At 38.8% G+C, this 26,366-nt stretch overlaps 1 protein-coding gene across 3 annotated transcripts in view; it reads left to right on the top strand.

Moving 5' to 3' along the window:
- Window positions 1–337: 337 nt before the first annotated feature.
- LOC138975248 (transmembrane protease serine 9-like) overlaps window positions 338–26,366 on the top strand; it is an 85,684-nt gene continuing 59,655 nt past the window's right edge. For all 3 annotated transcript variants that reach the window (XM_070347902.1, XM_070347901.1, XM_070347900.1), the window contains exons 1-3: window positions 338–436; window positions 5,995–6,100; window positions 9,084–9,226. In XM_070347902.1, the coding sequence (XP_070204003.1) occupies window positions 391–436; window positions 5,995–6,100; window positions 9,084–9,226 (295 nt within the window). In that variant the 5' untranslated portion in view covers window positions 338–390. The remainder of the gene's footprint in view (window positions 437–5,994; window positions 6,101–9,083; window positions 9,227–26,366) is intronic.

Below are 26,366 nucleotides of genomic sequence, written 5' to 3'. Positions count from 1 at the left end.
CATCTCCCCCCCCACCCCCACCCCCCCTTTCCTTTTCTTAAAAAACCCCCACCTCAGTCTGTTTGTCTTGCTAGCTACACCCTTTTACTGTTTGGAACCTATGAATCGTGACAGGGCTCTTTGTACTTGTGCCAAAAGGAAACTTTCCACAACTGGGCGCTATTCGTGTCCTCGAGCTGACAAAAGAGCTTTTCTAGAACTGGTCCTTCGCCCTTTGATGACACATATGGTTGGGAAAACCCGACTTCCGCCTTCACCAAATCAGGATTCTTTTAATACCACTTCTGTGATTGGTGCAGTACCGCTATATATTAGAAGTCCCTCTGTACTTGGGAAGCAGTCGACAGACAGGACGTGTCCAGCTGACAGGCAGTGTCTTCATTCTTCATCATGATGTCAGCATTTGGGGCTGCAGTGGTCACCGTGCTGTGTACAGGTAACATTGTGTAGTCTTTACATTTGGTCAAGTTTTTTTTAGTGGGTGTGTGTGGGGTGGGGGGGGGGGGGGTGGGGGGGTGGGTGGGGTCGATGGGGGGGGGGGGGGGGGGTTGTTTGGGGGTATACTGGTTTTTATTTTAATGTTATCAATTTAACACCTTTGTGTGTGAGTAAAAAGGTATTTGGTTGAATCTGAGCGGGAGATGTTTTTCCCTCTTACACTTTTAAGGGGCACGGGTAGGTATTTGTTTGTACATATATGCATAGACCTATATCTAATATAGGTCCCTGATATATGTATCTAAGTGAGAGGTGGGCTGAGTCAGGTATTCTTGGGGTTATTAGCCTGTTCCGATCATAGAATACAGTTTGCACAGCGAGTCAGATCAGTCGGCCAGATTCAGTTATTATACGTTATAATTATGTATTTTTGACCAAAATATGACATTTTACACAAATCGAGACAGTCAGTGTTCCTCCGAGACCGCGCTAGTGGTCGAGATGAACAATGACTGTCTCGATCTGTGTAAATTGTCATATTTTGATCAAAAATTCAAATAGCATTTATGTATTGATCGATTCTGGTTAGAATTGTTTTTAGTTTTTATGATTAAGGTATTAGAACACACCTGAAAGTACGCTGGAGTAGCCTCCCTTCCCGGATTTAGAACGCGTTTCGTGTCGTAACAGATTATCCACTTATTAGCCATATCCGTATGCAAAATAATGAAATAAACATTAGGAAATGGCAGAAGTTTACAACTATCGACATTTTCTATCAGTGCAATAAAAAACAATCGTTAGAATTTGCATTTACGACATGTCGTGCGTGAGAACGTGTCAGTAAACAAGCACTTCTTGCCTGGCTGAAGAACCCTACGAGTCAATCTAAAACAGACGACAAGTAATGGAAAGCAGTCTGCGGATAAACATAACAAACTACTGATGAAAAAGTGTGTTCATCCCTGCCCTGGATAAATGACATCGGACTGATATGATGACAGCGTGGCAGCGTTCACGCGAAAAGAATTTTTTCAGATTATCGCTTCTACATTTTATTGCACGTAGGCTACTTGCCACTTGGGGCAGATCTGAATTTCACACTGGAAGATGACAAATCGGTCTTGTGAGTTGAGAACCACATGTTCTTTGCCGACAGAAATCACGATGGGACAAGATGCAGATTGTGTTGAAGAGATGTTTGCAGATTATCGCATCTAAATTTTATTGCTCAGATCAATGCACGTAGTTGGGGTAGATCTGAATTTCGCAAGGGAATGACACATCGGTCTTGTGAGTTGAGAACCACATGTTCTTTGGCGGCAGAAATCACTATGGGACAAGATGAGGATTGTGTTGAGGAGGTTAATACTGACTGACTTTAGATGAAGAGTTTCTAGACCTGGTTTTTGTAGAGAGGCATCATGATGATATCTTGTGGTTTTTTTTAACGTTCTTGGTGACAACGCACCAGAATCGCACGAAGATCGAACTCTCGAAGAAAACAAGTTTATCGCTGAACATCGGAATTGTGGAAGTATTGCTCTTCCTGTCTGATCAGTCTCCCCATTAAATCTATAGGCTACATTATTTATCAGGTAACTTACCAAACCGGAGTGTGTGTGTGTGTGTGTGTGTGTGTGTGTGTGTGTGTGTGTGTGTGTGTGTGTGTGTGTGTCAGTGTGTTATGGTGTGTGTGTGTGTGTGTATGTGTTTGTGTGTGTGCCGGATTACCACCATTAACGCATCCTTTTGGACTTTTCTACGTAACCTTACTATGCCCGCTGTGACATTCACGAGGATTATTGTGATTCTTGGACAATCGTGTGCCTGTGCTGGACTAGGCAGGAAGACAAACGGAGTCGGAACGGTATACGTGCTGCCAAGTGTGCACGCCCAGAGCGCAGTGTGAACCGAGAGTGAGTGTGTCATTGTGTGGAAGTTTTGCTTGATTGATTTATTCATGATTTAATTTGCTTTTTGGTTCAATAGAAAAATCTGTGTACGTTATACTTTGTATTTTGTGGTGTGATTCGCCCGAGTGCGAGACCCCCATCCCCGAACGCCTCTGTGGCAGGGCCGGATCTGGGGGGGGGGGGGGGGGTCCTGGGTTCCGGACCCACCACCCCCTGGCCATCTGATGTACCTCTCAGAGAAAAAAATAAAAAAATATGTGGACTTTTTAAGCTCTTCCCCCAACTCCCTTAGTTTATTTGGTCTTCTAAAACTATTTCAAATTATGAACAACATCAATTTTGATTCCCAGTTGCAAGGAAAGACCAAAAAATGACCTCACAAATGCAACATTTCCTCGGCTTCTGGGAGGTTTTGCCGCCCAGACCCCCCAAAGGGGCGTTTCCCCTGCACCCACCGGGGCCTCAGCGGCCCCTGGACCCCTGCCTTCAGTTGGACCCCCCCCCCCCCCCCCCATCAAACGAACTTGGTCCGGCCCTGTGTGGGTAGAATTGTATACTTGTGTGAGTGACGTGAGTGTGTAGATGAGAATGTGAAAGTTGTTTTGGACCCAGACACACACAGCAGACTTCAACGCAACAGCTCCAGTATATTAGGTATTACTCTTAGCTAAGTTTCAGCCTGACAAAGAAATTCGAGTGACACAGCTAATGGCTGTACTTGTTATTTCTCTATTAAAACAAATGTATCAAGATCTTCAGGCCCCAAAAAATAAATTGTCTGTTTCTAATAACATGGCTAAACAAAATAGGGTAGGTAGGTAGGGATTTTTTAATTTTTTTTGCCAGGATAGAATACTTGATAATAACTAAATGACACAAAGAGACAAGACTCGCTATAGATAGATTTATTAAAAAAAAACACAAATGTGACAAAGGATATAAAATGATTGTTTTACCTGGTCTGGAATCTTCAGTAGTAATTGCATAAAAAAGTCTGATATATCAATTATCATGTTAACTTTTTTTTAAAATAGGTGCGTTAAATCCTAGTCGGTTTGTTTTTAATGGACTAAGCAATCAACCCTTGGACTGACAGAAAAGATGTACTGTATTTTAAAAATGTCCAGTTGCTTAAAATTACTTATTTTTCTAATTGGAAGAGAATATGCACTCTTTTGTGTTCAAATGGGTAGGGGGGGGGGGGGGGGGTAGTAAAAGGATCACAGTTCAAGATTGTGCGCGACAAGAGGTGTGTTTCTTTTAACTGTGATGAAGAGGGATAACTCAACTTGGTATCTAACACTATTTCTGAACACTGTAACCACTTTAGCACTTTTAATTTATTTTTTCTGTCTTCCAAACTTCTAATTCAGCTTCAAAAATGAGAGAAAAAAAGTGGGTTTTTTCTGAAGTCAACAACTAAATCACTATGTTGGATAGTCTATTTTGCTTCCCTATTTATCGTCTTAAGTTTTTGATCATCTGATTACTTTGCTTTTCTATTTGGAAGATAATATGCACTCTTTTCTGAAAAATGGGTAGGGGGTGGCGGTAGTAAAAGCATCACAGTTCAAGATTTTGCGCGATAAGAGGTGTGTTTCTTTTAACTGTGATAAAGAGTGATAACTCAACTTAGTATCTAACACTATTTCTAAACACTGTAACCACTTTAGCACTTTTAATTTATATTTTTCTGTCTTCCAAGCTTTAAATTCAGCTTATAAAATGAGTAAAAAGGTGGGTTTTTTCTGAATTCACCAGTTAAATCACTCTTCTATTTTGCTTCCCTATTTCTGTTCTGAAGTTTTTGATCATCTGACTACCTTGGTTTCCTATTTTGAAGATAATATGCACTCTTTTCTGAAGAATGGGTAGGGGGTGGCGGTAGTAAAAGCATCACAGTTCAAGATTTTGCGCGACAAGAGGTGTGTTTCTTTTAACTGTGATAAAGAGTGATAACTCAACTTAGTATCTAACACTATTTCTAAACACTGTAACCACTTTAGCACTTTTAATTTATATTTTTCTGTCTTCCAAGCTTTAAATTCAGCTTATAAAATGAGTAAAAAGGTGGCTTTTTCTGAATTCACCAGTTAAATCACTCTGTTGGATGTTCTATTTTGCTTCCCTATTTCTGTTCTGAAGTTTTTGATCATCTGACTACCTTGCTTTCCTATTTGGAAGATAATATGCACTCTTTTCTGAAAAATGGGTAGGGGGTGGGGGTAGTAAAAGCATCAAAGTTCAAGATTTTGCGTGACAAGAGGTGTGTTTCTTTTAACTGTGATGAAGAGGGATAACTCAACTTGGTATCGAACACTATTTCTGAACACTGTAACCACTTTAGCACTTTTAATTTCTTTTTTTCTGTCTTCCAAGCTTTAAATTCAGCTTATAACATGAGTAAAAAAGGTTTTCTTTCTGAATTCACCAGTTAAATCACTCTGTTGGGTGTTCTTTTTTGCTTCCCTATTTCTGTTCTGAAGTTTTTTATCATCTGATTACCTTGCCTTTCTATTTGGAAGATAATATGCACTCTTTTCTGAAGAATGGGTAGGGGGTAGGGGTAGTAAAAGGATCACAGTTCAAGATTTTGCGTGACAAGAGGTGCGTTTCTTTTAACTGTGATGAAGAGGGATAACTCAACTTGGTATCTAACATTATTTCTCAACACTGTAACCACTTTAGCACTTTTAATTTATATTTTTCTGTCTTCCAAGCTTTAAATTAAGCTTATAAAATGAGTAAAAAAGTGGTTTTTTTCTGAATTCACCAGTTAAATCACTATGTTGCATGTTCTATTTTGCTTCCCTATTTCTGTTCTTAAGTTTTGATCATCTGACTACCTCGCTTGTCTATTTGGAAGATAATATGCACTCTTTTCTGAAAAATGAGTAGGGGGTGGGGGTAGTAAAAGCATCACAGTTCAAAATTTTGCGCGACAAGAGGTGTATTTCTTTTAAAATTGGTGAAGAGGGATAACTCAACTTGTTATTTAACACTATTTCTGAACACTGTAACCACTTTAACACTTATAATTTATGTTTGACTGTGTTCCATGCTTCAAAATGGGCTTCAAAAATGGATACACAAGGTGTTTTTTCCAAATTCACCTTTAAAATCACTATGTTTGATGTTCTATTTTGCTTCCCTATTTCTCTTCTTCAGTTTGTGATCATCCGATTGTTTTTTTGTTAACATATTCACAATACAATATCACAAATTCTTCAGTAGGGTTTGCGTGAAAAAATCTCATACCTATGCTCAAACTTCAGTCGTTATCTCAAAATTTTGCGCGACAAGCTCTATTCATTTTGTTTTTTCCTGATAAACAAAACACTGAACTAACATAAAAACAAACCTTTAAAACTGCCTAACCACTTTGAAATATGGCCTCAGGTGTGTTCTCCAGCCTTAAACGAACACAATCATGCACTATTTTGTAGTCTCGGCTGGCCGCCTAAATATGAAGTTTTGTCGGCCTCTGACATCACTTGGCTCAAAGAAGGAAAATCCAGCGTTCAATCGATACATACACGATTGCACTGAGTCAAATATATATATGTTGTTCATTTGAACGATGCGCTTACCACTAATGATGAAAACACTGCGGTAGCCATTTTCTCTTGCATTGTTGCAGCGTTACTACCAGTGACCGTGTCCTTGTCGGAAGAATGTGCTAGCGTTCGAACGCCATGCATTGAACAACGAACCATCCAACAAAGCAGGAACCTTTCCTACTGCTCGTGAGTTGCCTTTATGTCACTCCTTGTTAACAACTATGTAAACGATAGGCTGCATTTTATTGAAAAGAATTATGAGCAGAATCTTCTCAAATCGGAAGTGTTAGTACAGGCGCATGAATACAAAATGGAGGAATTTGTCAGCTTTTTTAATCAAACCATTGCAGTGGCATCTAAATTCTAGATGTCCTTTAAACTTTGAAAGTTCCAATTCGCCAGAAAACGTTATCAAAATTGCACATTGAATAAGGTTCTTCGCACCCTTCATTTTATTTGTGAAATGTATGATACTTCATTCATGAAGAAGTTGGTGGGAGGTTGCTCCCCCGGAATTGAATATTGCCTTCGATACGGCAATTCCCTTCAAACATAATAAAAGGTTGCCACTTCAAAATGCAGCCTGAAGAATGGTGTCATTTGCATTTGTGTGCATATGTCCCTTCTTTCGATTTGAGAACATTCTATTTGTATTTTGCTTCAGTGTAATGTATCTAATGGTCTCCACATTACCTTTAGATTATAATTTGAGGTGGCACATCCGAATTTGCCTTCTGGCACAGTAAAACGTTGGTACTTCAAAATGCAAACAAACTATAATACCATCCATACAACCAGAAGTCATTTCAACAATTGCTCAAATGCTATTCATCACTGAATTCCCGAGCTTTAACTTTCCTGAAGCTGACATAAAAATGCGAGTTACAGGTACATCTTGCAAGAAGTCACAACTTAACCCAACCAACCGGTCGTCTGAAATGCGATGCTTTAGAACGGCCAATAACTTAGCATAATGCCTTTGAAAGAAGCAATGACATTATTCTTAGTAGTACTGTACATTTCAGTTTAAACATACATCGGAGATCGCCGAAACAAAGGGAACTAGGCGCTCTAAATGCATACGACATGTGCAACAAGAGAAAGTGAGAGTTATGCAGAAACAGTCTCTTGGCACCTGAGAGAATAACATTACCCAATATTGACGGACTGTGTGATGATATCTTCTGCTATGGTCTGTTGAGACAGTGCCTCCGGTCTCGATTTTGATATCACTGTCGAAACAGACCAATAGCAGAAGTTATTACCCATTCAGTGCCCCATATGGTTTTTTTACCAATCAGGACGGATTCTAGGTGACCCTCTAAATGTTATAACGTTCAGGCAGGGACCCTTTTTGTTTATCACGCTAAAAAATAACAAGACAAAGTAAAAATGAAATTCAACAATATCAGCGTGATTTATTCTAAAGAATGACACTTCAAATGCTGTCAGGTAATACTCTCTTTATCTAAAGAAATACCGAAAAGCGAGTTTTGTCAGTTGGTGCGTAACGGAACAGCAAGGCACCGCCCATCGTCTGAGTGTGCAATGCCGACCGCTCACTTGAAATCTAAATGATCAAAGTTCGGAAAAATCAAGTGAAATTGCGCCACTCGCTTCATATCAAATGTATCTTTACGTCATTTCCCATCCGTCTGGAGTCGGTTCTAAATCTGTCGCTCTCTGTTCAACGAGAAAAAGCGAAGCAACCGAAACGCGTGTTCAACATGGTTTATCTTGTGAGATTGTTGTAAGTCAAAGGCATTTGACCTGTGAATATTCATCACGTCAGGTGTGTTACTCTGATTGGCTGACTCGGGTCACGAGAATTCTTTGACTGACAGCCATAATCAGGTAGAAGCGCTCAAGTTGACATTGCGGCTATTCTGTCTAATTCGCGGGGTTGCTTCGAAATTTCTTTTGGTCGAATTAAACGGTAATAAAACCGTTATTTCTAATATTCTGACTGTTCGCAAATGATAACAGACATGTCTCACAAACGATATCAGCATTCGCCTAAAAGGCTCATGCTTGATATCTTTTTTCTCGACATGTCTTGTTATCATTTGCTAACAGTAAGCATATTAGAAATAACTCATAATATCATCACACAGTCCGTCAATGTTAGATATATTGCTATTTCTCTGGACATTTTGTATTCACTGTAAAGAAATTACAAAAGCATTTGTCTCAGTTTTGGCTGTTCCATATCCCTCCCTCTGATTAATATTTCGTTTTGTTCATTCTTTTCTTGTACTTTCCAGTGTTTCCATTTGTCTTTTCTTTCAAAAAGTAATTAGGAAGACATGTAGCCACAATAAAGAGAGAGAGAGAAAGAGAGAGAGAGAGAGAGAGAGAGAGAGAGAGAGAGAGAGAGAGAGAGAGGGAGACATATGTAGCTATAATAAAGAGAGAGAGAGAGAGAGAGAAAAAAAGAGAGAGAGAGAGAGAGAGAGGGAGACATATGTAGCTATAATAAAGAGAGAGAGAGAGAGAGAAAGAGAGAGAGAGAGAGAGAGAGAGAGAGAGGGAGACATATGTAGCTATAATAAAGAGAGAGAGAGAGAAAAAAAGAGAGAGAGAGAGAGAGAAAGAGAGACATGTAGCCATAAAGAGAGAGAGAGAGAGAGAGAGAGAGAGAGAGAGAGAGAGAGAGAGAGAGAGAGAGCGATGGCAGAGAGAGAGAGAGAGAGTGAGAGAATGAGAGAGAGAGACAAAGAGAGAGAGACTGAGAGAGAGATGGAGGGAGAGAGAGAGATATATATATATAGATAGATAGAGAGAGAGAGATGCAGATATAGACAGAGACAGAGATGGATGGATAGATAATTTATTGCATTAATCATTGTATTGATTATTACAATTTCCAGATCAGACATGAAATCGATGCATATAATCGGAATATAAAGTGCATGAAACATACAATTGCATACACACACACAACCCCCACAGACCCAAGCAGACACACACACAAACACACACACACACAAGCACGCACACACCCCCCCCCCACACACACACACGCAGAGAGAGAAAGAGAGAGAGAGAGAGAGAGAGAGACACACACACACACACACACACACACACACACACACACACACACACACACACACACACACACACACAGAGAGCGAGCGTGTCACTCACATTTATTACGTCATAATTGCAGTGTGACAGAAAGCTACGACCAGTGTGTGGTCAATGCCCTGTCAGAGGCTGAAAGGAGCGGCACGTGCAACGAGTTGCAGCTGATGACGTATCGCTATGACCATGAAGTCTTCAAGTTCTTCCATGGCTGTTCTTACGATCTCGGTAGGTTTTACATGTGTCTTTGTGATGGGATTGGGCAGCGTTTTTGATTCTTTTGCAACGACAATTGCTGGTACGTTAGTATGCATGTATGTGTGTTTTTTGGCTCACGTAAGTGTAGCCTATGCGATGATAAACTTTGTCTGTCTGTGCGTGCGTGCGTGCGTGCGTGCGTGCGTGCGTGCGTGCGTGTGTGTGTGATAGAAACTTTAACATTTCCGAGTCTATGGATAAAGCTCGCATAAAGATTACGTCTCGGTCAAAAGTGTTTGACGTGTGTGATAGAAACTATTTGAAGACGTCACATTATGACGTAAGAGGGTTAGACGTCACGCAAAGGAGAAAGGAGTTACTGAAAGTCTCGGTCATTGTTATTGTGAGCGGGCCGAGACTACTTGGCAGATCGAGGGTCTCGCTTTCTTGCACAGTTTCACCTATGCTTACTGTGTGTGTGTGTGTGTGTGTGTGTGTGTGTGTGTGTGTGTGTGTGTGTGTGTGTGTGTGTGTGTGTGTGTGTGTGTGTGTGTGTGTGTGTGTGTGCATGTTTGACGGAGTGATTGAGTTTGTGTTACTGTTTGTCGATTTCTTACGTGAGCCTTGAAGGCTTCGCCTCTTGTTTTAATGTTGGTTTTTGTCTTCAGAGTACAAAGATACATTCTCACGCACATACGGACCCCATCAACTCTTACCTATAAACAAAAGCATCTTCAACCATATGCATATTCGCACGTTGTTTTTCGCGCATATACACTCTCAATCTCATAAGTGCAAATCCTCCTCCCTAATTTGGTGCCGAAACAGAATCTTCGGATAAGAGAAATAACTTTTTTTTTTTAAACGTCTATTCTGTAATCTTCCAATAGGAAAACGCTCCGTCAATAGAAAGAAACAAGTCGCGTAAGGCGAAAATACAACATTTAGTCAAGTAGCTGTTGAACTCACAGAATGAAACTGAACGCAATGCAACGCAGCAAGACCGTATACTCGTAGCATCGTCAGTCCACCGCTCATGGCAAAGGCAGTGAAATTGACAAGAAGAGCGGGGTAGTAGTTGCGCTGAGAAGGATAGCACGCTTTTCTGTACCTCTCTTCGTTTTAACTTTCTGAGCGTGTTTTCAATCCAAACATATCATATCTATATGTTTTTTGAATCAGGAACCGACAAGGAATAAGATGAAAGTGTTTTTAAATTGATTTCGAAAATTTAATTTTGATCATAATTTTTATATATTTAATTTTCAGAGCTTGTTTTTAATCCAAATAGAACATATTTATATGTTTGTGGAATGAGAAAATGATGGACAATAAGATGAACGTAAATTTGGATCGTTTTATAAAAAAAATAATTTTTTTACAATTTTCAGATATTTAATGACCAAAGTCATTAATTAATTGTTAAGCCACCAAGCTGAAATGCAATACCGAAGTCCGGGCTTCGTCGGAGATTACTTGACCAAAATTTCAACCAATTTGGTTGAAAAATGAGAGCGTGACAGTGCCGCCTCAACTTTCACGAAAAGCCGGATATGACGTCATCAAAGACATCTATCAAAAAAAGGAAAAAAACGTCTGAAGATATCATACCCAGGAACTCTCATGTCAAATTTCATAAAGATCGGTCCAGTAGTTTAGTTTGAATCGCTCTACACACACACACACACACACAGACAGACAGACGGACACCACGACCCTCGTCTCGATTCCCCCCTCTATGTTAAAACATTTAGTCAAAACTTGACTAAATGTAAAAACAAGTCGCGTAAGGCGAAATTACAACATTTAGTCAAGCTGTCGAACTAACAGAATGAAACTGAACTCACTGCATTTTTACAGCAAGAGCGTATATATAGGTTACACACTCCGAGTTCTGAATATCTTGCATATTTTCCCGAGGGTCGATTTTCAGGTATTACTGAGCCTTTGGCGAGGTAATACCTGAAAATCGACCCGAGGGAAAACATGCAAGATATTCAGGACGAGGTGTGTAAGCTATTTATCCCATTACTCCGACGTTTTCATTTAAAACACTTACTTTTTCCACTAAAACCTGCCCGTGCCTGTTTTCAGCTTGCCAAAAGCCTCTGCAGTCGAAATTCATGTCAATGAATTCATGCGCAAAGCTAGTTCCCATTTGTCAGCATAATGGACGGCGTCATTCAACTTGTATGTGGACATTGAGTCATTCATATTGCTTATAAAAAGGTCTGCTGTCTGCTTTTACATTTTGAAAGTCATTTTAAAATATCCCTGTGTATATTTGACATCGGCTTTCGTTATACTCAATTCGGCATACCGGGTTTATATTTTTACCAGAAATGCGCACGATAATGGCAGCGCAACAAATTCAGTTCGGGCCGTGCTGGTTTGATCGTTGACCCAAGTCAGTTCGCATGCAGTGTTACTGTTTGTCAGTCGGGGATAGAAATGTTGGCTGTCATCGCGCTGTTCTGTTTAGGTTTTTACACGTGGATCACTTACATATTCAGTCGTCGGGTTTAGGTGAGCCAAAGCTTCAATACTTCGCCTGTTGTAGACGTTAAGCAATAAAGCTTGGAAGTTGTATGTCGGCACTGAGAGTCGGTCGCCGTACATCGCTTTCTACTTTGTCCCGGTCTTGAGTTTGAACACCTAAGGTTGGCTACATCTAACACCTCACATGCACATCCTCTTCTCTTCCCCATATATCTTAACTGTATCTCCAACTTCTTTTCATCTTCTTTTCATTTTGATGCCACTCCCTCATTTGTCGCTGAACCCCGCAGTTTACTCGACTCGGATTCACACAAGCCCGTCTAGCAGACGACAGTTTGAACAGTCTTGAACAGCACGGTTGCAAGCAGATTCAGCTATCAATCGAAGCAATACACTTAAAGCCAAAGCAAATAACCAAATGAGAAAACCTAACGTGTGATTTGACTTCATGGTGACTCTTCTGATAATTTTTTGGGCGTTGGAATGGATCTCAACGGGTTCCCAGCTACGACAACTTTTCGAGATGTATATGTTCTGCGCGAAGTTAGAATCCGGTTCCATTCTAGAATGGACCGGATCCAAGTTGGAATTCTAACCCTGCGCAAGTACAGGAGAGAAAGGGGGAATGTACGTTCTGGCTCACCGATTCCGACAGACCCTAAATATTAACGCAAAATAGGCTTCTGGACTAAACTTTTACTAAAATGAAACATGCGACAAAATCAGAAAAATACTGCATAAATCCATACAAAAAAAATACAGTAAAGTAAGGTTGTTTTGAACCAATGCCGGGTCTGTCGGAATCGGTAACCCAGAACGTACATTCCCCCTTTCTCTTATACAACATTCTTAAGCTCAATACGCTCTCTCATTTACAAACTTTACTTCATATGTTCTTTCACTGTTAGAATTATATCTGATACATGCAATGTGACTGTCTAAACGAATAGTTAACTCTTTACAAGTGATTCTATTTTTACTTTTTCTTCCCGTCCTATTTGAATCCCCTTTTTTAAAAACTGCTTTTTCAGATCTTCTATATCGATTGGCTTGTTATATTCAGCTCGTGTTTTTGTTTGAATACTTGCTTTCTTACTTTTGTAGTCATCAAAGTCTGTTTGTATCTGTTTGAATTCTTCGTCAGAAACTTTTGAATCTTCAAGTGCTTTACTGATAGACAGTTTTAGGCTAGACAATTTTGATGATGCAAGAGTGGAAATGGATTCGTGTTTTTCAAGCTTTTTCACAATTTTTTTCATTATAGCTGATGCTATAAATGATAAACCACCAACTGCTGCTGCGACACCACCTAGGATTAGAGAAACTGGAGTCCCTACTCCGGTAGCTAACAGAATTGTTCCCGTTACACCTGCAGCTGATGCAAGGATAGTAGAACCAGTGCTGGCATTAGAAAGGCTGTTGTAAGTTGTTGAGTACTTACGTCTAGCGCGAGAATATTTTTCTAATTCATCTTCTAGTTGTTTTTGTATATTACTAATGTGTGCCAGTCTGAATTGTTGACTTTCTGCTGCACTTTCATCAATATTAGGATAAAGCTTCACACTGCTAGTCATCTTTTTAATGCAAAATATAAAATATTTATCTTAATTCTCACTGGCCAGTGTTTCTGCTAAGCTTTGAAGCTGTTCATTGCTTAACACCTTATCTGTATAGTAGAAAGCAATCAAATCAAGATAAGTAAGATTAATACTTCTTATTTCTGTTAAATTATTTATATCTGCGTTAACAACAACATTTTGGTTTGACGTCTGTTTTTTTATTGTGTTAGAATCCTTTTGAACAGCAATAAATACTCTGACTTCTTCAACATTTAATGGTCTCCAGTTGAGATTTATTCCTCTCATTAGAACAGTGTTTGTGGTTTCTTCCCTTTTCCTGACAACTATATCAAATATCATAGTTGCATTCTGCCCTATTGGAAGCTTGGGTATAAAATCGACAATGGTGTCAGCGTCCTTTTCAACACTTTGTTTTCTGTGAATGAGATAGTTGTTCTTATGGAAAGGTTTAACTGCAACTTCTCCCCTGCTGTTAAACGCAGGAACAAGGCTAACAATTAGTGGTCCAGCATTGATTGACTTACGGAATGTGTCGTCTTTTCCAACAAGAGTGTATGGACTCACAAGTTCAAACTTCATTTCCCAGTCAATCTTTTTCATAACAGGACTAAGTACCCATTTTTTATTCTGATGTTTCCACATGTAGAATGTGTCATCGACAATTGGATCAGGTACATTAACATCACGGATTTGGCCTAGTTTGAGAAATCTTGGTTTCTTTTCATCGTCGATTTCCTTTCTCTTGTAATAACCGGTGTCTGTAAACTCGAATGCATACACTGCACCAACTTCAGCATTGCTCTCAAAGTCGATAGCGTCTGCTAAATCTTTCAACTCTATAGTTGAACATGCAACAGGATAAGCTATTGTAGGTCCACTCGACATTTTAATACTCAATATTTTATGGAACTATTTCCAATGTAATGTTAAACAAACAATCAACTGGTTGTCCACTTTGATTTTTCAGATCAATGTGTAGGAATTCATGACACCCTTCCTCCAAGTCCTTGAACTGAAGTGTCTTAAATGTTGGCACGTGCATTTTACAAAAAGAGGCATCACTCGGTGGAAGAATCCTAAGCAGATCAGAACGCTGATCATTAAACAGATTATAGGATGTGTTAAGCTCTCTCATGTGAACAAACAGTACACTGTTAACATCCATGTCAATGGGACGTGTTCCCTTGTATATTTTTGTAATTCCAAGCATATCAAGGAGTTTGGTTGGAAACTCAACGTTTACTTCTCTAGTTTTGGGCATAGTAAGAGTAGCAATGAGACTTGCATGATTTAAACTCGCTGTAATACCTACTGGAGCAAACAATTCTTTCTCTAAAGTGCAGAAGTCATAGTAACCATCTTCTACAGAATGTGTTTTACCATTAATTCTAACCCAGTTGTTAGCCTTTTTTTTACTGATATTATACCAAGTAACCTTGTACATAATTTCATGCAGTGCAACTTTCATTCTTCCATTTTGATTGTTGATAGGGTTTGCAAGTTTAACTGGCACACTAGTCTTCACATTTGTTAGTGTGATAAACATTTTTTATTCAACAACAAAAATGATTCAGTATAAATTCAACAAAGACGTTAAATACAAAACTGGACCATATTACAATCCAAAGACTATTTCTTTCCATGAGTTGGACTTTGCTGTAACAGAAACAGAATCCATTCGCGTTAAAGTGCCTGACCCATTCCATTCTTACCTAAATCCCCCAATCAAAAATGATAGTGTTCCAAAGATGTGGAACTCTCACCCAATGCAGTTCTATCAGAATCAGTTAAACTTTGCAATATTCTGCGCAACCACAGGATGTGGAGTGTCCTATGCAGACCACATGAATAATTCAAACTTACTGACAAAGTGTGTGTACACATTTCACGTTTACTATCAGTGCAGGAGAATCTTGTCTGAACTTCAGGCACCAATGCCGCATGAAAAGAGCTGGAACCCATTCAACAATAGGATAAACATGAAAGTGTATGAGCGTCTCTGCAATGAATTCAATATAGATTTTAAGACCGACTTTAGGCAAAAGCAAGACAAAAACCATGGCATGGGAACACTATATTTATGGGGTGTCCACAGGAGGTATAATTTTGATTACTGGCCAGGTCATACATCTTTTTCTTCAAATGTGCAGGTACAGTTAGGATCAATAGAACAAGAGCACCACAATGCATGGACTACTTTTATATTAGACACCGGCAAAGGTTTCACTGGATCAGGTGTTGAAAGGATCAATGAATCTATCCGAACATATGCGTGGTGCTTGCTAGGCTCGCAGGCACAGACACGATCAAACATAATGAGAACAAGCACAGGGTTTGATGCACAGAAACAGTTGTTATCAAATTTAGAAGATGTCATAAACTCTGCAGTTGATCTGCCTTCCAGCATCAAAAGGTATCAAGACTCTCTCCGTTATGCAAGATCAAAAGTTGACTTTGCTGTTGGTAACTGCCTTTACATGTTACCTTCTGATCTCCAGCTGCAGATTGGAACAATAACAAATTATAACAATGAAATCATTATTGCTAGTGACACCCAGCCGCTTGGAAAGGGTGAAGAACTGAATTCAGAAATCAGAACGATGCTACAGCCATATCACAATGAACAGAAACAAAGCGTGACAAGTGAAGATCACGCTGCAGGTGAAGATCATTCTGTCACTAGTGATGATCAAGCTGTTAGTATTAGTGATGATCATGAATCGCAGAAGACTGCTCTAGTAATTGGTGGAGTGGGTGTAGGCTTACTTTTGCTTTATTCTCGTTAGCAGAACACCTGCAATTAAAACTATTAGAGTCCAGAGATGTTCAGCCATGAAACCAACAACTTTACCTGCAAAAGATAACAGCCAGCTAACAATTGAACCAATGATTCCTGGAAGTGCATCCAAAGCTTTTGCTGCTAGTTTCTTTAATAGTTCTGCAATGTGTTTGAGTTGTTTCTTTACCCATCCCGGATCAGATGGAGATGAAGGTGAAGGTGGAGGTGGAGGTGTGACAGTGCCACCTGTGAGTGTTAACACTAATGTGCTTATTGCAAATCCTAACGCAGTTAGTATACTAGCTATTGTGATTCCCTGCTCTCTGAAAAGCGTTCTAATTCTTTCAGCAAGAGTTGTGTCTTCGTAAAGGATTCTTTGAATTGTATTTTTTATTCTGCTGACCTGTGTTCTCAGTTGTTCTCTATTGTTACTTAGAACTTCTAACCTTATGGCTTTCTCCTCCTGCAAATCTTTTAAACGCTTAGAAATTCTGTTTTTTACTTCTTGTTCTAGGTTCAAATCATCAGCATCAGCAAGTTTTTGTTTCTCTTTGTTTATATCTTCATCCAGCTGACCTAGTTTTGACAGATTATTTGCTATTTCACCTCTGATGGTTTGTAGTGATTGATTAAGGGCTTCTATTTCTCTCATAGGTAATAGTTCATGTGGAGTCTTCAGTGAAGTTTCCTCAGAAAAAGAAGTCTCTATCTCTTGTATAAGTTGATCAGCCTCATCTGCAAGTTTATTAAGATCTTGCAATGGAACAGATTCTATTTGAGTAGCAGTTGGTAGTCCTAGTTCTGCTTGTTGAAGTAAGGAAACAACATGGGAAGGTGATGACCGTGTGCTAGGCACAATATCTAATTGCCTAAGTCGATTAGCAGTAAGTTTTTGTTTTAGTGAAACTTTTGATAGAAACTTAGCAGGATTAGATTTATATGTAAGTTGGACTTTTTCTCCTTTATCGTTAGTTGTATATAAATGATTTGCTTCCATTTTGAACTGGTTTGGATCTAAAACATCAGGTTCTTCTCCTAAACTTTTGTAGAAATCTCTAACTTTACCTTCCAGAAGTTCATGTCGTGCCACCTCATAATGCAGTGAATGATGGTAGGGAACCAAAGGGATTGCTTCGCTCATGTCGTCCGCTGGCTCAAATAAATCTTCAAATCCACCTTCTGCCATTTGTAACTTATTTTTTATTTTGAAAATAAAAAAAGATGGCACAATCGTTCGGTTCTGTTCTTGATCCTTACAGAAGGCTGAAAGAACCTCTCGGGGTAAAAGGAATAAGGCAAACAGTTATAGTTACAAATAATCCTTCTACTATTGATCAGAATGAAATACTTACTGTTAGGTTTCCTAATCTAGGTAAGAACGATGTTATTGTACCGGGCACTGTAAGACTATCATTCAAATTAGAATTAGAATCTGGCTCAGATGAAAATAGGACTTTGGCTTATAATGTAGGAAGAGCAATTGTGAGGAAGATTACTGTCAAACTGGAAGGGCGGGAAGTGATGTCATTGAATAATGCAGATGTTTTTTTAGTTTATGCAGATAATTGGTTGACTGACAATGAAAAGAAAAACAGAGTGTTTCAAGGGATTCAGTCAGACAATGGGATAAAAGTTAGAATAGGAGCAGGAGATAAAGCTGACAACAAAAAAGATAACGCTGTCAATGTTGCTTTTGGAAACAAATTTTGTATTCCACTTGACTTTGAACTCATAAATTCACATCCTCCCTTCTATCAAGGAGCATTGCGTGACAGGCTGTCATACGACCTGACTTTCAATAGTTATGATCGTGTTATGCTTTCACAAGACCCGGAAGCAAAGTATAAGGTGTCTGGAATTTCTTTAGAGTTTGATGTTGTAAACCATCCTGAACTGGCTAGACTTATAGAAAATCAGTACAGTTCTAAGCTGCCTATCTATTATGAAAGAGTGTTGAATCACAGTACACTTTCAAAAAGCCAGGCTGATCCAATCTGGAACATTAACTTGAATACACCAGCTAGGTCAATGAAGGGAATACTTATGTTGTTTGAGGAACCAAAAGATTCATATGAAAGGCAAATAGAAAAGTTTTACAATCCACTAATCAATAGAGTATATTGCACAATTGAAGGGCAGCCAAACCAAATATTTGCATCTGGCATGCTGCCATACCAACACTATGATGAAGCAAGAAAGTACTTTACTGGAGGAAGATTGAAAGACCCAACATCTGATCTTGTGGCTAAAGATCTACATTTACACGGTGTTGGCGTAGAAGATTTCTTGACAAATAAATATGCGTTATGGCTGGATCTCAGAACAACTGACGACAACAAACTGCATGGAAGTGGAAGGCGAATTGAAAACGGATCAGAAGGAATCACAATACAAATTGAAAAGGAAGTAGGGAGTAGTAGTAAATCAGTTAAGATCTACGTGTTTGTTGTGTCAGATGCGCAGTTAAACATCTCTGAAAGCAGATTACAGGATATTGTTTATTGAACGTGTTAAAATGAAGTATCTAGATTTTCTTCCAAAAGATCCACACTGTTCTTTGATTTGTGGGGCAACAGGTTGCGGCAAAACAAGATATGTTTTGGATTTATTACAGACTGTTTACATAAATCACTTTGAACACATAGTCATATTCTGTCCAACCATAAAGCATAACAGAACATACAAGGAGAGAAAATTCATATGGTCTGATCAAAATATATTTATTGTAAATCCTTCTGATCGTCTAAATGTTTGCTTGGAGCATTATTTCGATCTTTTTCAGAACACGCCAACACTGTTTATTATTGATGACTGTGCAGCAGAACGTGACATTGTTAGAAAGAAAAGTGCACTAGCAAAGCTTGCATTCAGTGGACGACATGCATTAATATCAGTTTGGATATTAACACAAAAATACAATGCAGTTCTGAAAGACTTTAGAGAGCAACTCAAAACAATAACATTGTTCTATTCAAAGGACCGTGACAGTTTTGAAGAGTGTCTTCGAGAAAATGATGTCATTGAAAACAAACAGGAGAGAGAAAGAATAAAGAATAATCTGAAATCTTCTAAGCACTCGAAACTGGTTTTAAAAACTGATCAACCAGTTCAGTATGTATGTTTGTAGAAATCCTTGCTAAGTTCTTGTCAAGTTCTTACTCAAGTTCTTGTCAAGTTCTTACTCAAGTTCTTGTCAAGTTCTTGTCAAGTTCTTACTCAAGTTCTTACTCAAGTTCTTACTCAAGTTCTTGTTAAGTTCCTACCTAAGTTCTTACTCAAGTTCCTACCTAAGTTCTTGTTAAGTTCCTACCTAAGTTCTTACTCAAGTTTAATTACTAGATTTTAATTTTATTCTGCATCAAAATAAAATGAACTGTGATGAATTGCTGATGCAGACTGCTACAGATATTGAAATCTGTGACAGTAGGACTATACCTGATAAAAAAGAAAGATTGTATTCACTTGCTGTTTGTGGAAAAACAAAACACTACCTTGGGCAGCAGTTAACTGTGGAAGAAGTACAACATCTTTCCTCAGAAGATATAGAAAAGTATCATGGACGGTATGAATCAGTGCTTGGTTCTAAGATGGTTAGAAGTATTGGACAGACTGTTATAGGTTTGTACACAAAGATTTTTGGACATTTTACACCTCTCGACTCGGAGGAAGACTTAACACATGATCTAACTCATGACCCTGTTGTTTCCAAGTCCCTCGAATCTCTTGCCTGTGGCCTGTATTATCGATTTGGTGCTTTATTAGTACCATTTGTTGCTGGATTAATTACTTTCAAACACATTAATTTTCAGAATAAAAAAGATGACGGATCAGTTGAAGCAGACAGTGGAGCAGACGAAAATACCAGAAGTGAACACAGTGACAAAGAAACCTGGTAGAGTAGAAGCAGGAAAAAAACTAGCCGAATGGAACAGACAAAAAAAGTTAAATCAAAAGGCAAAGCAGAACATTATGTCTGAAGTTGAGCAGACACCAAACATTCCTGAAGTGACTAAGGTCACACAAACTGATCAAGAATTAAAATCTTCATTTCTATCATACAGAAAAGTAGCTGTAGCAGCTGTTGTTGGAGGAGGTGGATACTTGCTTTACAAACTTTGGCAAGGCAAATATAAAGTGTCAGAAACACCAAAATCAGAAACACCAAAATCAGAAACACCAAAACCAACAAACAAAGCAGTACAAACAATAAAAAAGCCCACAGTAGTACCTGCAGTGGATTCATTTCATATGGAATAATTTTAATATTTTAATTTTGATAACATAAAAATGAGTTCTGAAAAGACAATAGTTAATCTAGTTTATCACGCTGCAGTGATTGGAGGCTTGAGTGTAGGTTACACAATGCTGGGTAAAAGTCTCCTCAGAATGAAACCAGCCGACTTGGGAAAGTTAGACTTCGAAGACGGTGCTAAACTAATTGGTGTTGTGACAGCTTCCTTTGCAACAAAAGACTTCCTGGTGAAGCAAGGAATTATTCCAGAAAATATAAACATGTAAGACAATAAAATGGCTAGCTTGGTTATGATGGTGGGAGGTGCGATTGTAAATGCGCTTGCATTTTCTGGCAGCAACTATTTGTTTTCTAAACTGCAAAATGGTGAAGAGAGGGAAAGGCACAACAAAGCCATGGAACAACTGGCGAAAGCACAGGATGAATACGAGAAGAAACGAATTGCGCAGTTAGACTTTATGAATGATAAACTCAGGCAGCAAGGACATGCAAACAAAACCTTTGCCAATGTTGATGCAGCCATTCAAGAATACTATCTTGTAACTGGAAAGAAAATGAAGACAAGTGCTCCTCCAAAACTGGGTGACTTTTATCAGCCTTCAGAAGAGCAGAAGGTGGGCGAGATTGTTTTCATTGTTATTGGTATGGCTGTTGTTTACTTTATTGCGCGTGCTGTCAAATCTTAATATTCTGTCATTTAAAAAACCATGAGTGATGCTTTGTTATCTAAAATATATTATTCCCCAAAAGGATACTGGAAAGGAAGAACTGCTATTGACAAGCTCAGTGACGCAGCAGGTGTTTCTCAAGATATAGCAAAGAAATGGTTGTCAAAGCAGGCAGTTTGGCAGATCTATTTACCTGCACCAAGAAAAATTACACGACCACACTTTGTTAACATTAAACCGAATGACACTCATCAAATAGACCTGCTGTATTTACCGCATGACACAGTCAGAAGGAAGAAATATAAGTATGCACTGACTGTAGTTGATGTTGCAACAAGATACAAAGATGCTGAACCGTTGACAGAGAAAAGTGCTATAGCTACAGCTGTTGCCCTGCAAGAAATTTACAGACGTGGACCACTAAAGTATCCCAGAATGATTCAGTGCGATGATGGTAAGGAGTTTAAAGGAGCTGTCAACCAGCTTCTGTTAAAACATCATGTTACAGTGAAGAGAGGTATTCCAGGAAACCACAGGTCACAGGCTATTGTTGAGAGCTTTAACAAACAGTTGGCAGAAAAACTGTTTTCATATCAGTACCATCAGGAATTTTTGGACACAGAAAGTAAATTGCGTAACACTGAATGGGTCAAAAGATTACCATCAGTACTTAGAGCAATGAATCTGGAGGTATTTAAAGCTACAGGGTTAAGACCAGTTGATGCAATCAAACAGAAAACAATACCTGTTGCTCCAAAGTCAACAACACCAGTGGCATTACTACCTTTCAATCAGAAAGTCAGATATTTATATGCACCCGGTGAAGCTGAGGGTGACAGCAGGAAGCGTGCAACGGATCCAATCTGGAGTATTGACATTCATGAAATCAAGAGAGTAGTAGAGACAAATCCACCTATATATTACTTGAGAGAACCAGCACCGCAAAGAGCCTTTGTAAAAGAGGAATTACAATTAGTTCCACGTGGTACAAATGTTAAATGATTTTTTATTTCAGATTTTATAGTGTTAACAAAAATGGAAGCAACTTCATTTTTTTTAATTTATATTTTTATTTTGAGTTATAAAATCAAACTCACAGCGATGGAAGACTCTGTATTAGAATCTTTATCGACAGTATTTGACACCGTTGAATTACAAGTAACGGATCCTCAAAATGTGCAGTCCAGTGTGCAAGACGCCATTGAACAAATTCCAAACAATTTGTTGATTGAACCTCCAGTAAAAGTGCAGATAGTCAGTTTAATAAAATACAAAACAGTCAGTGATGAGGTGCTAGAAGTTCATGTTTCAACCAGACAACTAGCACTTAATTCTATGGCAGAATTGAATGGAAACTGGGCAGATGAAATGATGAAACGGTTTGAGCAAGCTGCAGAGGATGCAAAGATGAAAGGATCCGGATGGTCAGAAGGTGAAATTCTAAAAATAGAATTGAAGCTAAGTAAATTTGCCCCCATCAGAGGTAGAAGTTACATACCTTTACCTCCTGCTCTTGTCAAAAAACGTGCTGTGCTGAACATAAAGAATGATGATGACAAATGTTTTATGTGGTGTGTTCTGGCAAGACTGTACAGTGTAAAGAAAAATGCAGAAAGAGTGTCTAACTATCATGCATACAGAAATAAACTAAACTTTACTGGTATTGAATTTCCTGTCAGCATTACAAGCATTGACAAATTTGAACAGCAAAACAAACCCATCACCGTAAATGTTTACACGTGGGATGAGGAAGATGAACTGAAACCAGTCAGAATATCAAAGAACTCACCAACGATTGGTGATTGTGATACTAACCATGTTGACATGTTACTAATGACTGATGGTGTAAAATATCATTACACTTTGATTCGTACAATGAGTAGACTGATGGCGAGCACAAGCAATCACAATAGTAAACAAGACTTTTGTAGGCGATGTCTCTTGCGTATTCCATCAATTCATGCAGCACTTATACACAAGCAACATTGTAAGAGCGTTGATGATGCGGTTGTGAAGTTAACAACACCACCGCCAGACAGCAAAGTGTATTTTAAGAATGTATGCAAACTACAGAAAAGTCCTTATGTTGTTTATGCTGACTTTGAATCTATCATTGTGCCATATGAAGGACCTTTACCAAAAGACCTACCTAAAACAGTAACTCTAAGTAATCATCAAGTCTGTTCATATGCATTTATTGTTGTTAGTTCAGATGGTAAACATTCTAAACCGCAATTGTACAGAGGACCTAATGCAGCAAAGAACTTCTTACAGCAAATGAACCAAGTGCGAAATGACTGCTCCAAACAACTGAATCTTTCAGACATTGTTATGAAACCTGAAGACCAAGAACAGTTTAACTCTACCACACAGTGTTGGATATGCGAACAAAGTCTAACACCAAACACAGACAATCCAATAGTAAGAGATCATGATCATGTAAGTGGGCAGTTCCGAGGAGCAGCACACAGCAAATGTAATCTACAATTAAAGTTTGATCCTAAGACTTGGAAGCTTCCAATCTTCTTCCATAACTTGCGCGGTTATGATTCACATCTGATCATGCAGGCAGTAACTGATGAATACAAAGCAAGATGCATTGCGCAGTCTTCAGAAAAGTACATGGCCTTTACTCTGAATAGTTTATACTTCTACGATTCTGCTCAACATCTGATGGGAACACTTGAGTCTTTATCTTCATCACTAACTGCTTTCCCAATCACATGTAAGTACTTTGACAGTGACTTAGTTAGAAAGGGAGTCTATCCATATGAATACATGGATTCGTGGGAGAGGTTTGATGAAGATGAGTTACCACCAAAGGATGCTTACTTCTCACGGCTGAAGGGTAAGGGTATAAGTGACGAAGACTATGAACACGCTAAGACTGCATGGAATAAATTAGGATGTAATACAATGGGTGATTATCATGATCAATATTTGTTGGCTGATGTTTGTTTACTTGCAGATATATTTGAGAATTACAGAAGAACATGTATGAAGCACTACAATCTAGATCCTTCACATTACATATCTGCACCAGGCATGAGCTGGGATGCATTTCTTAGATTTACAGGAGTAAAGATTGACTTGCTATCAGATCTACCTACACTTCAGATGATTGAAAATGGACTACGTGGAGGAATCAGTATGGCTTCACACAATTACTGCAAAGCCAACAACAAATACTTGGACGACTTTGATCCTATGAAACCTTCTAATTACATCATGTATCTAGATGCAAACAATTTGTATGGTTGGGCAATGTGTCAGACGCTTCCACTTCGGAACTTTAAGATCTATTCAGGACCATTTTCACAATGTGTTGTGCTGACAATATTAAAAGCAGGCCCAGACAGTCGAAAGGGATGGATACTAGAAGTTGACTTAGACTATCCACTATCACTTCATGATCTACATAATGATTATCCTTTAGCGGCTGAGAGGTTAAAAGTAAACCCAAGAGAACCCCCAAAGCTGGTGCCCAATCTGTTTCACAAAAAGAAGTATGTGTGTCACTACAGACTGTTACAGTTTTACATTAGACATGGATTAATTTTGAAGGCTGTTCATCGTATAATTTTATTTGATCAAGAACAGTTTATGAAACCTTACATCATGAAAAACACAGAACTGAGAACCAAAGCCGCTGATGCATCAGAGAAAGACTTTTTTAAACTGATGAACAACAGTTGCTTTGGTAAGACAATGGAAAACCCACACAAGAGAAAGGATGTTAGACTTGTTACAAGAGAAAATGAGGCCATCAAGCTGACATCCAAACCACAGTATCAAGACTTTAAATACTTTCATGAACAGCTGTATGGTATCTTAATGAAAAAACTTGTAGTCAAGCTTGACAAACCAGTATTCATAGGCTTTACTGTGCTAGAGTTGTCAAAACTGTTGATGCTTGAGTTTTTGTATGATTATTTGAAACCAAGATATCCCAAATCGAGAGTACTTTACACAGACACAGATTCATTCTTACTTGACATTCCAGCGGATGACATTTACAAAGATCTAGAAGCTGAAAGTCCTGCAGTAAAAGGAAAAGATTCTTTTTATGACACTTGCGACTACCCTAAAGAATCACCATTGCACTCAAATGTTAACAAGAAGGTTATTGGAAAGATGAAAGATGAAATGAATGGGAAGATAATTAAGGAGTATGTTGGATTGCGTGCAAAGATGTACAGTGTTGCAAGTGAGAAAGGGGTGGTTAAAAAAGCAAAGGGTGTAAGCAAACAGGTTGTAAAGTCGAGCATATCGCATGATAACTACAAGGAAGCACTGTTTCAGAAGCGAGTGTTTCACCATGACAACCCTAAGATCAGTTCCGCGCTTCATCAGATCAACACAACTATTGTAAACAAGAAATCTTTAGATGCTAATGACACAAAGCGCGTTTATTCATCACCAGAATATTCTTATGCAATTGGGCACTGGAGAACAAACGCGGCTTCAAATAGTCTGAGTGTGTAATAAGAATTTTTGTCAATCGGGAAAACCCGCTATGACAGCTTTGTTTTGACTGCAGCGGGGAAAAGGACGTTGCTTGCGTTGGGGAAGTGTTTGTGAAAGGGGAGTACTAGGCTTTGTTGAGTTTCAAAGCAGCCACCAAGTACACTTATCAAAAGCTTGAATCAAATACCCAAGTCAATTGAATAAGTTAACACTCGGCGGCCGCCCGAAGGCAGCCTAAAAAGTTTATAGTAGGGCGTTGAAGCAAAAACAATAACACAGCTGAAGCAGGGTGTTGAAGCAGGATGATTAAGAAGACAGCCAAAGCAGGGCAGGCGCAGCAAACCGTACATGCATGATCGTTACTATATTTAGAATCACGTCATTACTATTTTTGAAACCGTACATGCATGATCGTTACTATATTTAAACACTTGTCTAACAGTGCAGGCGCAGTGTGATACTTCTGTTGTTGCGCACAAACAAGCACTGTAAGTCTAAGACTGGGACTGTTGGAGCTCTGATGTGACAGGAATATGCGGCGTTTCTGACCAGTACTTTCTGTACTCTTCGATCTGGAGCATCTCTTCGATTTGTTTAAGTTTGCCCATGATAAAACTGATTGGCAAACCAACAGTGGTAAATCGCGGAAATGCATAAAGCGATCTAGCAACGGCGCGTAGTCTACGCGCATGAACATCGGAATAGCCAGTTTTTGCTTTCAACCAGTCAGCCCACGTTTCTTTCATTCTCCCTTCTTTTCTTTGCTTCTCCTGCCATTGTTTGCACATAATCAAAAACTGTCCAAACTGAATGTAAATTAAGATTTGTTGTGCGTCCTGTCTTTTGAGATTTCTCATCCCTTTTTGCAGTCTTTCCACAATATCTTTTTCATTTTCTGCTTGAGCAAAATAAGCATTTGTGAAAG

Source organism: Littorina saxatilis, linkage group LG9 (assembly GCF_037325665.1).
Source record: "Littorina saxatilis isolate snail1 linkage group LG9, US_GU_Lsax_2.0, whole genome shotgun sequence".
Taxonomy (NCBI): Eukaryota; Metazoa; Mollusca; class Gastropoda; order Littorinimorpha; family Littorinidae; genus Littorina; species Littorina saxatilis.
This window is presented reverse-complemented; position numbering and strand designations above follow the sequence as displayed.